General features: G+C 43.4%; 1 protein-coding gene across 1 annotated transcript in view; it reads right to left on the bottom strand.

Annotated features, from left to right (window-relative positions):
• ptchd1 (patched domain containing 1) overlaps positions 1 to 16,925 on the bottom strand; it is a 114,333-nt gene that overhangs the window by 9,342 nt on the left and 88,066 nt on the right. Inside the window, exons 9-10 of the mRNA XM_052513337.1 lie at positions 10,647 to 11,288; positions 5,014 to 5,191 (exon numbers count right to left, since the gene is read on the bottom strand). Coding sequence (XP_052369297.1) covers positions 5,014 to 5,191; positions 10,647 to 11,288 — 820 coding nt within the window. The remainder of the gene's footprint in view (positions 1 to 5,013; positions 5,192 to 10,646; positions 11,289 to 16,925) is intronic.

Raw genomic sequence — 16,925 nt, 5'->3', positions numbered from 1 at the left:
CTCTGAGTCGTCTTGGGTATGTCTGTATCAGCTCTGAGTCGTCTTGGGTATGTCTGTATCAGCTCTGAGTCGTCTTGGGTATGTCTGTATCAGCTCTGAGTCGTCTTGGGTTTGTCTGTATCAGCTCTGAGTCGTCTTGGGTATGTCTGTATCAGCTCTGAGTCGTCTTGGGTTTGTCTGTATCAGCTCTGAGTCGTCTTGGGTATATCTGTATCAGCACTGAGTCGTCTTGGGTATGTCTGTATCAGTTCTGAGTCGTCTTGGGTATATCGCTGCTGGTTAATCAAAACGGATTGCTTGCTTTTTGTTACATTTTATTACAACCAAACTCATTCGAATGATTCACTTACTGGTTTTACGGTGACAACGTCCGTGGAGGGCTTGCAATGCAACGTATGGAGATGTGTGAATCTGATCTGATTGATGGTTCTGATTAGGTTTATAAAACAGGCCTCATAGGGAGTAGTAAAACACTTAGTGGACATTCTCGCTCTCTCTTTATATTGGATCTTTGTCCAGCTACTGTGAAACGTTTGAATTTGTGTAAAACCCTTCATAGACTGTATTGTTTTAATATTATACACTGTGATTAGACAGACTGTTTAAAACAAGATGTTGATTCATGTTGTTTAGGCTTTTGATGAGAATTTTTCACTCTATTTGTTGTGAATTTAATCTTGTTTATTGACAATATAGTGTATATATATTTCAACAAAGAAGCGTTAACTTAGAACAATGTGGACTGCAAAAAGGTTCAAGTTAACATATTTAGCAAAAATTGGATTTTTAACATTTTTAAATATTTTATTTCACCTTTATTTAACCAGGTAGACTAGTTGAGAACAAGTTCTCATTTGCAACTGCGACCTGGCCAAGATAAAGCAAAGCAGTGTGAACAGACAACAACCCAGAGTTACACATGGAGTAAACAATTAACAATGATGTGCAAGTAGAGATACTGTTGTGCAAAAGCAGAAAAGTAAATCAAATATAAACAGTATGGGGATGAGGTAGGTAGATTGGGTGGGCTATTTACAGATGGACTGTGTACAGCTGCAGTGATTGGTTAGCTGCTCAGATAGTTGATGTTTAAAGTTTGTGAGGGAAATAAAAGTCTCCAACTTCAGCAATTTTTGCAATTCGTTCCAATCACTGGCAGCAGAGAACTGGAAGGCGGCCAAATGAGGTGTTGGCTTTGGGGATGATCAGTGAGATATTCCTGCTCGAACGTGTGCTACGGGTGGGTGTTGTTATCGTGACCAGTGAACTGAGATAAGGAGAAGGTTTATCTAGCATAGACTTATAGATGACCTGGAGCCAGTGGGTCTGGCGACAAATTTGTAGCGAGTGCCAGCCGACTAGAGCATACAGGTCACAGTGGTGGGTGGTATAAGATGATTTGGTAACAAAACGGATGGCACTGTGATAGACTGACTCCAGTTTGCTGAGTAGAGTGTTGGAAGCTATTTTGTAGATGACATCGCTGAAGTCGAGGATCGGTAGGATAGTCAGTTTTACTAGGGTAAGTTTGGCGGCATCATTGATATATACAGAGACAAGAGTCGGCCCGAGAATTGAACCCTGTGGTACCCCCATAGAGACTGCCAGAGGTCCGGACAACATGCCCTCCAATTTGACACACTGAACTCTGTCTGCAAAGTAGTTGGTGAACCAGGTGAAGCAGTCATGAGAAAAACCAAGGCTATTGAGTCTGCCGCTAAGAATATGGTGATTGACAGAGTCGAAAGCCTTGGCCAGGTCAATGAAGACGGCTGTTGGCCGGGTTTGGAGTAGCCAGGAGGAAGGCATGGCCAGCCGTTGAGAAATGCTTATTGAAATTTTCGATTATCATGGATTTATCAGTGGTGACCGTGTTACCTAGCCTCAGGAGGTGCTCTTGTTCTCCAAGGACTTTACAGTGTCCCAAAACAGGATGCGAAGTTATGCTTGAAAATGCTAGCCTTTGCTTTCCTGACTGACTGCGTGTATTGGTTCCTGACTTCCCTGAACAGTTGCATATTGTGGGGACTATTCAATGCTATTGCAGTCTGCCACAGGATGTTTTTGTGCTGGTCAAGGGCAGTCAGATCTGGAGTGAACCAAGGGCTATATCTGTTCTTAGTTCTGCATTTTTTGAACGGGGCATGCTTATCTAAGATGGTGAGGAAATTACTTTTGAAGAATGACCAGGCATCCTCGACTGACGGGATGAGGTCAATATCCTTCCAGGGTACCCGGGCCAGGTTGATTAGAAAGTCCTGCTAGCATAAGTGTTTTAAGGAGCGTTTGACAGTGATGAGGGGTGGTCGTTTGACCGCAGACCCATAGCGGATACAGGCAATGAGGCAGTGATCGCTGAGATCCTAATTGAAAACAGCGGAGGTGTATTTGGAGGGCAAGTCGGTCAGGATAATGTCTATGAGGGTGCCCATGTTTACGGATTTAGAGTTGTACCTGGTGGGTTCCTTGATGATTTGTGTGAGATTGACGGCATCTAGCTTAGATTGTAGGACTGCCGTGGTGTTAAGCCTATCCCATATCCCTAACACAATGAACTCTGAAGCTAGATGGGGGGCGATCAATTCACAAATGGTGTCCAGGGCACAGCTGGGAGCGGAGGGGGGCCGATAGCAGGCGGCAACAGTGAGAGACTTATTTCTGGAGAGAGTAATTTTTTAAATTAGAAGTTCAAACTGTTTGGTTATAGACCTGGAAAGTATGACAGAACTTTGCAGGCTATCTCTGCAGTAGATTGCAACTCCTCCGCCTTTGGCAGTTCTATCTTGACGGAAAATGTTGTAGCTCGGTATGGAAATCTCAGAATTGTTGGTGACCTACCTAAGCTAGGATTCAGACACGGCAAGGACATCAGGGTTAGCAGAGTGTGCTAAAGCAGTGAGTAAAACAAACTTAGGGAGGAGGCTTCTGATGTTGACATGCATGAAACCAAGGTTTTTTCAATCACAGAGGTTAACAGGATAGGATAGGTCTGTATTTTGTTATTTGGTTTCTGTAAACTGTTAAAGAAACTATAACAGACTAATATTGGAATTGGAGGGCAATACCAAGGCAATACATAAAGATTTTTTATTTTACCTTTATTTAACCAGGCAAGTCAGTTAAGAACACATTCTTATTTTCAATGACGGCCTGGGAACAGTGGGTTAACTGCCTGTTCAGGGGCAGAACGACAGATTTGTACCTTGTCAGCTCGGGGGTTTGAACTCGCAACCTTCCGGTTACTAGTCCAATGCTCTAACCACTCGGCTACCCTAATACTTTAAACATACAACTTGAAGCAACCACATACAGGCATTTGGAAAGTTTTCAGACCTTTTGACTTTTTCCACATTTTGTTACATTACATAATTATTTTACAATTGATCAAATCCAATAAATTCCTCTTCAATCTACACACAATAACCCATAATGACAAAGTGAAAAAAGGGTTTTAAAAATTACAAATGTATTAAAAATTAAAAATAGAAAAACCTTAGTCAGTAATACTGACTTTGCTACGAGACTGTAAATTGAGCTCAGATGCATCCTGTTTCCATTGATGATTCTTGAGATGTTTCTACAACTTGATTGGAGTTCACCTGTGGTAAATTCAATTGATTGGACATGATTTGGAAAGGCACACACCTGTCTATTTAAGGTCCCACAGTTGACATTGCATGTCAGAGAAAAAACAAAGCCATGACGTTGAAGGAATTGTCCGTAGAGCTCCGAGACAGGATTGTGTCGAGACACAGATCTGGGGAAGGGTACCAAAAGACGCCTGCTGCATTGACGGCCCCCAAAATCACAGTGCCGACCAAGAACCCGATGGTGACTCTGGCAGAGCTCTAGAGTTCCTCTGTGGAAATGGAGCACTCCATCAATCAGGCCAAATAGTTCCGTCTGGCCACTCTACCATAAAGGCCTGATTGGTGAAGTGCTGTAGAGACTGTTGTCCTTCTGGCAGGTTCTCCCATCTCAGCCAATAAGCTCTGGTCAGTGTGGTCATTGGGTGCTTGGTAACCTCCCTTCTTGCCAAGTTTGGTCGGACGGCCAGCTCAAGGCAGAGTCTGGGTAGTTTCCCAATGATGGAGACCCCTGTGCTCTTGGAAACTTTCAACACACTTTATACCCTTCCCCAAATATACGCTGCATCACCATTCAATCTCAGAGATCTACAGACAGTTCCTTGGACTTCATGGTATAGTTACTGCACTGTCAACTGTGGGACCTTATACAGACAGATGTGTTTCTTTCTAAATCATGTCCAAATAGTTGAATTGTTGAAAATAGTTGAATTGTAGTGACATCTCATGGATGGTCAAAGGAAAGTGGATACCCCTGAGTTTTTTTTTTTTTTGACTAAAAAAAATGTTTCACTTTTTTATTATGGGGTATTTTGTTTAGATGGGTGACATTTAAAAACATGTTAAATCCACTTTGAATCGAGGCTGTAACACAATGTGTAATAAGTCCAGGGGTGTGAATACTTCCTGAAGGCGTACATTAATATATGCTATGCTTTATATGAAATCTATTCTTCATGTCCATGTTACTTGTTACTTGTTGCCCATCATTGCTCCCCTGTCTCATACCCCATCTCGTTGCCAGCAACATTGCCTCAACAAATTGCCAGTGGATCATGGCCTTTAGGGTTAGTACTTTTAAGGTTCTCCATCAGGGTTAGGGGTCAGAGGTCAGTACACCTTTCGCGTACTCAAGCAAGGTTAGGGTTAGGGGAGTGTTTTGCAAACTCGGTCCTGGGGCCCCCCTGGATACAGGTTTTGTTTTTTGTTCTAGCGCTACACAGCTGATTCAAATAATGAAAGCTAGATGATGAGTTGATCATTTGAATCAGATGTGTAGTGCTAGGGCAAAAAAACAAAACATGCACCCCTTGTGGTCCCCAGGACCAAGTTTTGAAAACCCTGGGTTAGGGTTAAAGGTCAGAGGTCAGTGCCTTTAGCTACTCCGGCAGGGTTAGAGTTATGGTTGGAGGTCAGAGGTCAGTACCTTTAGCGTACTCCAGCAGGTCTCGCTGTACCGAGGTGTTCCAATAGGGGGCGCTCTCATAGACATAGAAGCCAATCACAGGAGAGTAGGAGGAGAAGTAGCGCTGCTGGGCGCGAGCATACAACAACGTCCCCGTATCCATAGCAACCAGAGAACTGGGCTCCGAGCCCTGGCTCACCTGCAACACACATGTTGTTATATATTAGATATATTCTTAATAACGGTTAGGGCTTAGAGTTAGAAATATTAACGTTAGTAGTCAGTGGAATTAGTATAATTAGTAGTCAGTGAGTTAGTAGAATTAGTAGTCAGTTAAATTAGTAGAATTAGTAGTCAGTAGAGTTAGTATAATTAGTAGTCAGTGCAGTTAGTAGTCAGTAGAGTTAGTAGAATTAGTAGTCAGTGCAGTTAGTAGTCAGTAGAGTTAGTAGTGTTAGTAGAATTATTAACGTTAGTAGTACAATTAGTAGTCAGTGAAGTTAGTAGAATTATTAACGTTAGTAGTCAGTAGGGTCAGTAGAGTTATTAATGTTAGTAGTCAGTAGAGTTAGTAGAATTATTAATGTTAGTAGTCAGTAGAGTTAGTAGAATTATTAATGTTAGTAGTCAGTAGAGTTAGTAGAGTTAGTAGATTATTAACGTTAGTAGTCAGTAGTTAGTAGAATTATTAATGTTAGTAGTCAGTAGAGTTAGTAGAATTATTAATGTTAGTAGTCAGTAGAGTTAGTAGATTATTAACGTTAGTAGTCAGTAGAGTTAGTAGAGTTAGTAGAATTATTCATGTTAGTAGTCAGTAAAGTTAGTAGAGTTAGTAGTCTGTAGAGTTAGTAGAATTAGTAGTCATTAGAGTTAGTATAATTAGTAGTCAGTGGAGTTAGTAGTCAGTAAAGTTAGTAGAGTTAGTAGAATTATTAACATTAGTAGTCAATAGAGTTAGTAGAGTTAGTAGTCAGTAGAGTTAGTAGATGTAATGACTGTCCTGGTCAGGTTACAGGAGACCACAACCCTACAGATTATCTTTCAACCCCAACAGAGGAGGAGAGATCTAGAGGTCTGAAGATGTGGGGTGTTTCATGACCCCTCAAGCCCCTGGTAAATCTCAGGCCACAGACACATTCCTTTGTCCTGATACTATGTAGAACCAGCCTCAGAACATTAAACATGAAATAAAGGGACTTTGGAACAATGGTTTCCGTCAGCCACAATGGTGGTCATGACGATAGATGGAATATGAAAATGTATGTCATTTTTGTTTTGTTATTAAAGGTTAATAGATGATGTTATTACGAAAACAGTGTAACGTGAAGAGTTTTCCTAGTAGATGTTTGATGTTTATACATTGTACGTTGTATGGAAAATATCCAAATCAAAGAGAATGTTTTGGGGAAGATGAAATGTTAAGTTAGTTGGATTTGAATCAAATCTAGACCTTGCCTCATTAACTTGGTACGCCAAGAGAATTGCCCTAAAGGCGGTTACGTCCACTTCTGACCCAAGGGTATAAAACCTGTGAGTATAGAATTTACAGACAAGACTACGTGGCCCCAGCAAGGTCTAAAAAGTCAACAAACCCAGAACGCAACGCAAGTTTGGGGACAGAGAAATCCTTTTCTACCCAAGCTACGGATGAGTAGCTGTGTCTAAGCGGGTGAATTCAAGTGGAACCACCTAGCCTCCATCTCCCATCGAATCGTGGTATCTAAAGGGTTTCATTCCTATGCTGTGAGCTCTGAGAAGAAGACCCCATCCAGAGCAAAGGGTGAGGGAACAGACTCCTAAGTGCAAAAGGACACTGACAGCGGGAGGACGATCAGGGAGGTGCGCCGGAGTAGTGCGTCAGCTGAAGGCCTACGCAGAGAATCCTCGGAGATCATCCCCATGTAATTACATCATTATATTCGGACCCATAAGAGAGGCAGTGGGGCAAGGCTAGGGTTAGAATAAAATAGCTGACAAATTCACCCAAATTCACCCAAATGTATATTTCTCTCGTGTACTTTCTCTTTTTTCTCTCTCTTTTGAAATCCTCATTGTGGGTAACACGTGCCATAGTGTGTTGGTCCGTTATACTAAGTTCACATCGATAGCCTAGAATGTGTTTTGTCTATGTGTATCTTTTATCATCATTTTAGCTTTTTAGTAAATAAATATTAAACTAAGATTGGTGTGGTACGAACTCATTGGTGAGACCCGGGTCCGAACTCATTGGTGAGACCCGGGTCCGTGCAGATTCACGGACTATACGTCGTTCAGAACGAGATTGGAAGAGGCAACTGGTTAATTAGTGGCTGTTGTAAAATCGATATTCTGATATTCTTTGAGCTAATTTGGGAAATAGAAACTCAATAAAAACTAGTTTTCCCATGGTGCCCCAGGATAATGAGTTAATAACTGCTTGATTCAGTTAATCACGCAATTAGAAACTTTAATCATTCGATGAACAACAGTCGTCACATTAACTAATACAACGTCACGACATAGAGTTAGTAGTCAGTAGAGTTAGTAGAGTTAGTAGAAAGTAGAGTTAGTAGAGTTAGTAGAAAGTAGAGTTAGTAGAGTTAGTAGTCAGTAGAGTTAGTAGAGTTAGTAGAGTTAGTAGAAATATTAACGTTAGTAGTCAGTAGAGTTAGTAGAATTATTAACATTAGTATTCAGTAGAGTTAGTAGAATTATTAAAGTTAGTAGAGTTAGTAGAATTATTAACGTTAGTAGAGTTAGTAGAATTATTAACGTTAGTAGAGTTAGTAGAATTATTAACGTTGGTAGTCAGTAGAGTTAGTAGAATTATTAACATTAGTAGAGTGAGTAGAATTATTAAAGTTAGTAGAGTTAGTAGAGTTATTAACGTTACTGGAGTTAGTATAATTATTAATGTTAGTAGAGTTAGTAGAATTATTAATGTTAGTATTCAGTAGAGTTAGTAGATTATTAATGTTAGTAGTCAGTAGAGTTAGTAGATTATTAATGTTAGTAGTCAGTAGAGTTAGTAGAGTTAGTAGATTATTAACGTTAGTACAGTTAGTAGAATTATTAACGTTAGTAGTCAGTAGAGTTAGTAGAATTATTAACGTTAGTATTCAGTAGAATTAGTAGAATTATTAATGTTAGTAGTCAGTAGAGTTAGTAGAATTATTAATGTTAGTAGTCAGTAAAGTTAGTAGAGTTGGTAGTCAGTAGAGTTAGTAGAATTAGTAGTCAGTGGAGTTAGTAGTCAGTAGAGTTAGTAGAGTTGGTAGTCAGTAGAGTTAGTAGAATTAGTAGTCAGTGGAGTTAGTAGTCAGTAGAGTTAGTAGTCAGCAGTTAGTAGTCAGTAGAGTTGTAGAGTTAGTAGTCAGTAGGGTTATAGTAGTCAGTAGAGTTAGTAGTTAGTAGAGTTAGTAGTCAGTAGAGTCAGTAGAGTCAGTAGAATTAATAGTCATTAGAGTTAGTAGAATTAGTAGACAGTAGAGTTAGCAGTCAATAGAGTTAGTAGTCAGTATAGTTAGTAGAGTTAGTAGTCAGTAGAGTTAGTAGTCAGTAGAGTTAGTAGTCAGTATAGTTAGTAGAGTTAGTAGTCAGTAGGGTTAGTAGAGTTAGTAGTCAGCAGAGTTAGTAGTCAGTAGAGTTAGTAGAGTTAGTAGTCAGTAGAGTTAGTAGTCAGTAGGGTTAGTAGAGTTAGTAGTCAGCAGAGTTAGTAGTCAGTAGAGTTAGTAGTCAGCAGAGTTAGTAGTCAGTGGAGTTAGTAGTCAATTGGGTTAGTAGTCAGTAGAGTTAGTAGTCAGTAGAGTTAGTAGTCAGTAGAGTTAGTAGTCAGTGGAGTTAGTAGACTTAGTAGTCAGAAGAGTTAGTAGAATTAGTAGTCAGTAGAGTTAGTAGTCAGTAGAGTTGTAGAGTTAGTAGTCAGTGGAGTTAGTAGTCAGTGGAGTTAGTAGAATTAGTAGTCAGTGGAGTTAGTAGTCAGTAGAGTTAGTAGAGTTAGTAGTCAGTAGAGTTAGTGGTTAGTAGAGTTAGTAGTCAGTAGAGTTAGTGGTTAGTAGAGTTAGTAGTCAGCAGAGTTAGTAGTCAGTGGAGTTAGTAGAGTTAGTAGTCAGTAGAGTTAGTAGAGTTAGTAGTCAGTGGAGTTAGTAGAGTTAGTAGTCAGTGGAGTTAGTAGAGTTAGTAGTCAGTGGAGTTAGTAGTCAGTAGAGTTAGTAGTCAGTAGAGTTAGTGGTTAGTAGAGTTAGTAGTCAGTAGAGTTAGTGGTTAGTAGAGTTAGTAGTCAGCAGAGTTAGTAGTCAGTGGAGTTAGTAGTCAGTAGAGTTAGTAGTCAGCAGAGTTAGTAGTCAGTGGAGTTGTAGAGTTAGCAGTCAGTAGAGTTAGTAGTCAGTAGAGTTAGTAGTCAGTAGAGTTAGTAGTCAGTAGAGTTGTAGAGTTAGTAGTCAGTGGAGTTAGTAGAATTAGTAGTCAGTGGAGTTAGTAGTCAGTAGAGTTAGTAGAGTTAGTAGAATTAGTAGAATTAGTAGTCAGTGGAGTTAGTAGTCAGTAGAGTTAGTAGAGTTAGTAGTCAGTGGAGTTAGTAGTCAGTGGAGTTAGTAGAATTAGTAGTCAGTGGAGTTAGTAGTCAGTAGAGTTAGTAGAGTTAGTAGTCAGTAGAGTTAGTGGTTAGTAGAGTTAGTAGTCAGTAGAGTTAGTGGTTAGTAGAGTTAGTAGTCAGCAGAGTTAGTAGTCAGTGGAGTTAGTAGAGTTAGTAGTCAGTAGAGTTAGTAGTCAGTGGAGTTAGTAGAGTTAGTAGTCAGTAGAGTTAGTAGTCAGTAGAGTTAGTAGTCAGTAGAGTTAGTGGTTAGTAGAGTTAGTAGTCAGTAGAGTTAGTGGTTAGTAGAGTTAGTAGTCAGTAGAGTTAGTAGTCAGTGGAGTTAGTAGTCAGTGGAGTTAGTAGTCAGTGGAGTTAGTAGTCAGTGGAGTTAGTAGTTAGTAGAGTTAGCAGTCAGTAGAGTTAGTAGTCAGTAGAGTTAGTAGTCAGTAGAGTTGTAGAGTTAGTAGTCAGTGGAGTTAGTAGAATTAGTAGTCAGTGGAGTTAGTAGTCAGTAGAGTTAGTAGAGTTAGTAGAATTAGTAGAATTAGGAGTCAGTGGAGTTAGTAGTCAGTAGAGTTAGTAGTCAGTAGAGTTAGTGGTTAGTAGAGTTAGTAGTCAGTAGAGTTAGTGGTTAGTAGAGTTAGTAGTCAGCAGAGTTAGTAGTCAGTGGAGTTAGTAGAGTTAGTAGTCAGTAGAGTTAGTAGAGTTAGTAGTCAGTGGAGTTAGTAGAGTTAGTAGTCAGTAGAGTTAGTAGTCAGTAGAGTTAGTAGTCAGTAGAGTTAGTGGTTAGTAGAGTTAGTAGTCAGCAGAGTTAGTAGTCAGTAGAGTTAGTAGTCAGTAGAGTTAGTAGTCAGCAGAGTTAGTAGTCAGTGGAGTTGTAGAGTTAGTAGTCAGCAGAGTTAGTAGTCAGTGGAGTTAGTGGTTAGTAGAGTTAGTGGTTAGTAGACTTAGTAGTCAGCAGAGTTAGTGGTTAGTAGACTTAGTAGTCAGCAGAGTTAGTGGTTAGTAGACTTAGTAGAGATAGTAGTCAGCATAGTTAGTAGAGTCAGTAGTGTGTGTGTGTGTGTGTGTGTGTGTGTGTGTGTGTGTGTGTGTGTGTTACCTGTAGGAAGCCCATCAGGCCAAAGGAGATGTATACGAGGTAGAGCAGAACCATGAAGGGCTTCACATAGGTGTTGGTGATCCAGTCTCCATAGCAACGCTGCACGCAGCCTAGCAACAAGTGTGAGTCCTGGGGTCGCAGTTCAGAGATGGTGGTTGGGGTGTGTGTATTTGGAATGTGTGTGTGAGCATGTATGTGTGTAGTGTTGGGAGTGTGTGTGTGAGCGTGTGTAGTGTTAGGTGTATGGTCATGTGTGTGTGTGGTGTTGGGAGTGTGTGTGTGAGTGTGTGAGTGTGCAGGATTTGCTGTATGTGTGTAGGTGTGCGCAGCATTAGGTGTGTGTGTGTGTGTAGAGTTGGGAGTGTGTGAGTGAGTTTGTGAGTGTGTCTCGTCCTGGTAGCGTGTGTACATGAGACAGCGGTACCAGCGTGGCTTGGTGTCCAGCGCTCCCTTCTTGGGGACGCGGCGACAGAAACACCCGTGTCTGTACCCTGTCTCCAGGTAACCTGTGGCAACCAGACAGGTGGCGTAGAAGGACAAGGTGTAAAGGTAACCAACGGTTACGCCCAATGCAGCGCAGCGACAGAACAGCCGGACAGCCTCCAGGTTGGTCAGAGGAGACGCAGCCAGACCCAGAGACACCTGGGAACACACACACACACACCGTTTCCATTGGCACTTTAAGTCAGGGTCAAATTCCAGCTGGGTCGGAGGAAACCCAGGCCAGCGCAGACAAGTTTCACAACTGGGGCCTGATTAGATTTGAGCTGGTGACACTGTTGATACTGCATGCAACCACTGCTGAATGCAAACACGTCTGGGTTTATTCCTGTTAGCTTGCCTCAGTTTGTTGAGGTTAGCTAGCACATGGACAAGCAGCACTGCAGTAGCCAGGTATGACATCATAGCTGGATTCGTAATTTTTGCACTACACAAACTTTCATGAGAACAGAGTCAGTCACAGCTTCAGGGTAGGTATTTTAGATAGGCGGGTCATTTTCATACATTATTGAAAGCTAGCTACCTAAACTAAATGACCAAAAGTATGTTTCCCTTCTCCTGAGAAAGCCTTCCCTTTTCTGTCATCGCTGTTCACTTCCTGTTGAAAGTGTGTGAGGGAAAATGTCTGAGTGTATCAGATTGTACACAGATCATATGTTTAGCATAAATGCTGCTTTTCTAACAACCAATTTGGCTGGATTCATGCAAGTGACTGATTGATTGCTCATGGGAGGAATCCTCACAATCACTGTATAGGCAATTTGGCAGTACGCCAAGAACATTGGTCTGGGAACCAAAAGGGGTATCTCAGTTTCAAGGTCTCAGCTTGGAGAGAAGAAGCCTCGTGAGGTAGTGGTCATGCAGGAACCAATGTTAATGATGAATAATGAATAATGTATATCAAGCAAATATAGCTTGTCTGTGTAAACAGAACACAAGATAACTTAAGGGACCGCCCTGGAGGAACTTATGACCTGTACTGAATGTGCAGAGGACCGCCCTGGAGGAACTTATGACCTGTACTGAATGTGCAGAGGACCGCCCTGGAGGAACTTATGACCTGTACTGAATGTGCAGAGGACCGCCCTGGAGGAACTTATGACCTGTACTGAATGTGCAGAGGACCGCCCTGGAGGAACTTATGACCTGTACTGAATGTGCAGAGGACCGCCCTGGAGGAACTTATGACCTGTACTGAATGTGCAGAGGACCGCCCTGGAGGAACTTATGACCTGTACTGAATGTGCAGAGGACCGCCCTGGAGGAACTTATGACCTGTACTGAATGTGCAGAGGACCGCCCTGGAGGAACTTATGACCTGTACTGAATGTGCAGAGGACCGCCCTGGAGGAACTTATGACCTGTACTGAATGTGCAGAGGACCGCCCTGGAGGAACTTATGACCTGTACTGAATGTGCAGAGGACCGCCCTGGAGGAACTTATGACCTGTACTGAATGTGCAGAGGACCGCCCTGGAGGAACTTATGACCTGTACTGAATGTGCAGAGGACCGCCCTGGAGGAACTTATGACCTGTACTGAATGTGCAGAGGACCGCCCTGGAGGAACTTATGACCTGTACTGAATGTGCAGAGGACCGCCCTGGAGGAACTTATGACCTGTACTGAATGTGCAGAGGACCGCCCTGGAGGAACTTATGACCTGTACTGAATGTGCAGAGGACCGCCCTGGAGGAACTTATGACCTGTACTGAATGTGCAGAGGACCGCCCTGGAGGAACTTATGACCTGTACTGAATGTGCAGAGGACCGCCCTGGAGGAACTTATGACCTGTACTGAATGTGCAGAGGACCGCCCTGGAGGAACTTATGACCTGTACTGAATGTGCAGAGGACCGCCCTGGAGGAACTTATGACCTGTACTGAATGTGCAGAGGACCGCCCTGGAGGAACTTATGACCTGTACTGAATGTGCAGAGGACCGCCCTGGAGGAACTTATGACCTGTACTGAATGTGCAGAGGACCGCCCTGGAGGAACTTATGACCTGTACTGAATGTGCAGAGGACCGCCCTGGAGGAACTTATGACCTGTACTGAATGTGCAGAGGACCGCCCTGGAGGAACTTATGACCTGTACTGAATGTGCAGAGGACCGCCCTGGAGGAACTTATGACCTGTACTGAATGTGCAGAGGACCGCCCTGGAGGAACTTATGACCTGTACTGAATGTGCAGAGGACCGCCCTGGAGGAACTTATGACCTGTACTGAATGTGCAGAGGACCGCCCTGGAGGAACTTATGACCTGTACTGAATGTGCAGAGGACCGCCCTGGAGGAACTTATGACCTGTACTGAATGTGCAGAGGACCGCCCTGGAGGAACTTATGACCTGTACTGAATGTGCAGAGGACCGCCCTGGAGGAACTTATGACCTGTACTGAATGTGCAGAGGACCGCCCTGGAGGAACTTATGACCTGTACTGAATGTGCAGAGGACCGCCCTGGAGGAACTTATGACCTGTACTGAATGTGCAGAGGACCGCCCTGGAGGAACTTATGACCTGTACTGAATGTGCAGAGGACCGCCCTGGAGGAACTTATGACCTGTACTGAATGTGCAGAGGACCGCCCTGGAGGAACTTATGACCTGTACTGAATGTGCAGAGGACCGCCCTGGAGGAACTTATGACCTGTACTGAATGTGCAGAGGACCGCCCTGGAGGAACTTATGACCTGTACTGAATGTGCAGAGGACCGCCCTGGAGGAACTTATGACCTGTACTGAATGTGCAGAGGACCGCCCTGGAGGAACTTATGACCTGTACTGAATGTGCAGAGGACCGCCCTGGAGGAACTTATGACCTGTACTGAATGTGCAGAGGACCGCCCTGGAGGAACTTATGACCTGTACTGAATGTGCAGAGGACCGCCCTGGAGGAACTTATGACCTGTACTGAATGTGCAGAGGACCGCCCTGGAGGAACTTATGACCTGTACTGAATGTGCAGAGGACCGCCCTGGAGGAACTTATGACCTGTACTGAATGTGCAGAGGACCGCCCTGGAGGAACTTATGACCTGTACTGAATGTGCAGAGGACCGCCCTGGAGGAACTTATGACCTGTACTGAATGTGCAGAGGACCGCCCTGGAGGAACTTATGACCTGTACTGAATGTGCAGAGGACCGCCCTGGAGGAACTTATGACCTGTACTGAATGTGCAGAGGACCGCCCTGGAGGAACTTATGACCTGTACTGAATGTGCAGAGGACCGCCCTGGAGGAACTTATGACCTGTACTGAATGTGCAGAGGACCGCCCTGGAGGAACTTATGACCTGTACTGAATGTGCAGAGGACCGCCCTGGAGGAACTTATGACCTGTACTGAATGTGCAGAGGACCGCCCTGGAGGAACTTATGACCTGTACTGAATGTGCAGAGGACCGCCCTGGAGGAACTTATGACCTGTACTGAATGTGCAGAGGACCGCCCTGGAGGAACTTATGACCTGTACTGAATGTGCAGAGGACCGCCCTGGAGGAACTTATGACCTGTACTGAATGTGCAGAGGACCGCCCTGGAGGAACTTATGACCTGTACTGAATGTGCAGAGGACCGCCCTGGAGGAACTTATGACCTGTACTGAATGTGCAGAGGACCGCCCTGGAGGAACTTATGACCTGTACTGAATGTGCAGAGGACCGCCCTGGAGGAACTTATGACCTGTACTGAATGTGCAGAGGACCGCCCTGGAGGAACTTATGACCTGTACTGAATGTGCAGAGGACCGCCCTGGAGGAACTTATGACCTGTACTGAATGTGCAGAGGACCGCCCTGGAGGAACTTATGACCTGTACTGAATGTGCAGAGGACCGCCCTGGAGGAACTTATGACCTGTACTGAATGTGCAGAGGACCGCCCTGGAGGAACTTATGACCTGTACTGAATGTGCAGAGGACCGCCCTGGAGGAACTTATGACCTGTACTGAATGTGCAGAGGACCGCCCTGGAGGAACTTATGACCTGTACTGAATGTGCAGAGGACCGCCCTGGAGGAACTTATGACCTGTACTGAATGTGCAGAGTTTGTTCTCTCCAGTTAACTGATAATAGAGAGTGATTGGTTTAATATTGACTTCAGGTTTCCCTGGTGGTGAATTTCCACCACACACCGAACAAGGGAGAGCTCGGTTTGTTGTTTTGGAAAGTTTTTAAAGTCTATTGAAAAAGATTGATTACTAGCTAGCTACCTCTTGAGTTTGGATCCCGCGATGCGGTTGGCATCAGTTGCTGGGACCTCTACCATCTATCCAGTGATCCTGCCTACCATGGACGGGTCTGAGGAACCGTTTGGAGTAGCAGCTAGCCTAGCAGGGTTTTCTTGAGGGCTTGAACGGGACAGTGGATTGTCCCGGGCCTGTGGCTGTATAGATCCCTGCAGTTTGTTGTTGTTTTCAATCTTCCCTGCGACCTGAACTGTCTGGAACTATGAGGAGTAACAGTGTAACCTACGTTGCTACAATGACAAAGACCAAAGCCAGCAGGAGTATCGTTGAGGACAGTGGTGTCTATCACAGGTGAGGGATCTTTTAAACAAACAAAAATAGTTCTACAAGCAATTGTTACAACAAGAAAATAGCTTAAAGTGTTTTATCAAAATACTGGTGGAGTCAACTAAAAAAAGAATGGACGACCTGACAATGTAGCTGTTCTGGAAAAAGCCAAGAACTTGAGAGGAACGTATATCTTCCTCAATGACGACTACCCTGAAGCTGTGCACCAGAAGAGGAAAGAACTCATCCCAGCTATGGAAGCTGCCGGAGCGCGTGGGGACTTTGCTTACATCTGCTATGACAAGCTCATTGTCCCTGCTCCCTCCCAAAAGCCTGGAAGAGATGAGAGAGCCAAGACCATGGGTTCGTAGCTTCAACACCGCAGCACACACACACCAACGGATTACTAGATGGAAAAAGTATATTTTTCTCTCAGTTGAAGTCGGAAGTTTACAAACACCTTAGCCAAATACATTTACACCTTAGCCAAAGACATTTAAACTCTGTTTTTCACAATTCCTGACATTTAATCATAGTAAAGATTCCCTGTCTTAGGTCAGTTAGGATCACCACTTTATTTTAAGAATGTGAAGTGTCAGAATAAAAGTAGAGAGAATGGTTAATTTCAGCTTTTATTTATTTCATCACATTCCCATTGGGTCAGATGTTTACATACACTCAATTAGTATTTGGTAGCATTGCCTTTAAATTATTTAACTTGGGTCAAACGTTTCAGGTAGCCTTCCACAAGCTTCCCACAATAAGTTGGGTGAATTTTGGCCCATTCCTCCTGACTGGTGTAACTGAGGTTTGAAGACCTCATTGATCACTTTTTCAGTTCTGCCCACAAATGTTCTATGGGATTGAGGTCAGGGCTTTGTGATGGCCACTCCAATACCTTGACTTTGTTGTCCTTAAGCCATTTTGACACCACTTTGGAAGTATGCTTGGGGTCATTGTCCATACTGTGGATATAGACACTTTTGTACCTGTTTCCTCCAGCATCACAAGGTCCTTTGCTGTTGTTCTGAGATTGATTTGCACTTTTCGCACCAAAGTACGTGCATCTGTAGGAGACAGAACGTGTCTCCTTCCTGAGCAGTATGACGGCTGCGTGGTCCCATGGTGTTTATAATTGCTTACTATTGTTTGTATATATGAATGTGGTACCAACAAGGCATTTAGAAATTACTCCCAAGGATGAACCAGATTTGTGGAGATCTAAAATTATTCTTGGCTGATTTATTTAGATTTTCCTATGATG

This window comes from Oncorhynchus keta, unplaced genomic scaffold (genome assembly GCF_023373465.1).
Source record: "Oncorhynchus keta strain PuntledgeMale-10-30-2019 unplaced genomic scaffold, Oket_V2 Un_scaffold_1004_pilon_pilon, whole genome shotgun sequence".
NCBI classification, from domain to species: domain Eukaryota; kingdom Metazoa; phylum Chordata; class Actinopteri; order Salmoniformes; family Salmonidae; genus Oncorhynchus; species Oncorhynchus keta.
This window is presented reverse-complemented; position numbering and strand designations above follow the sequence as displayed.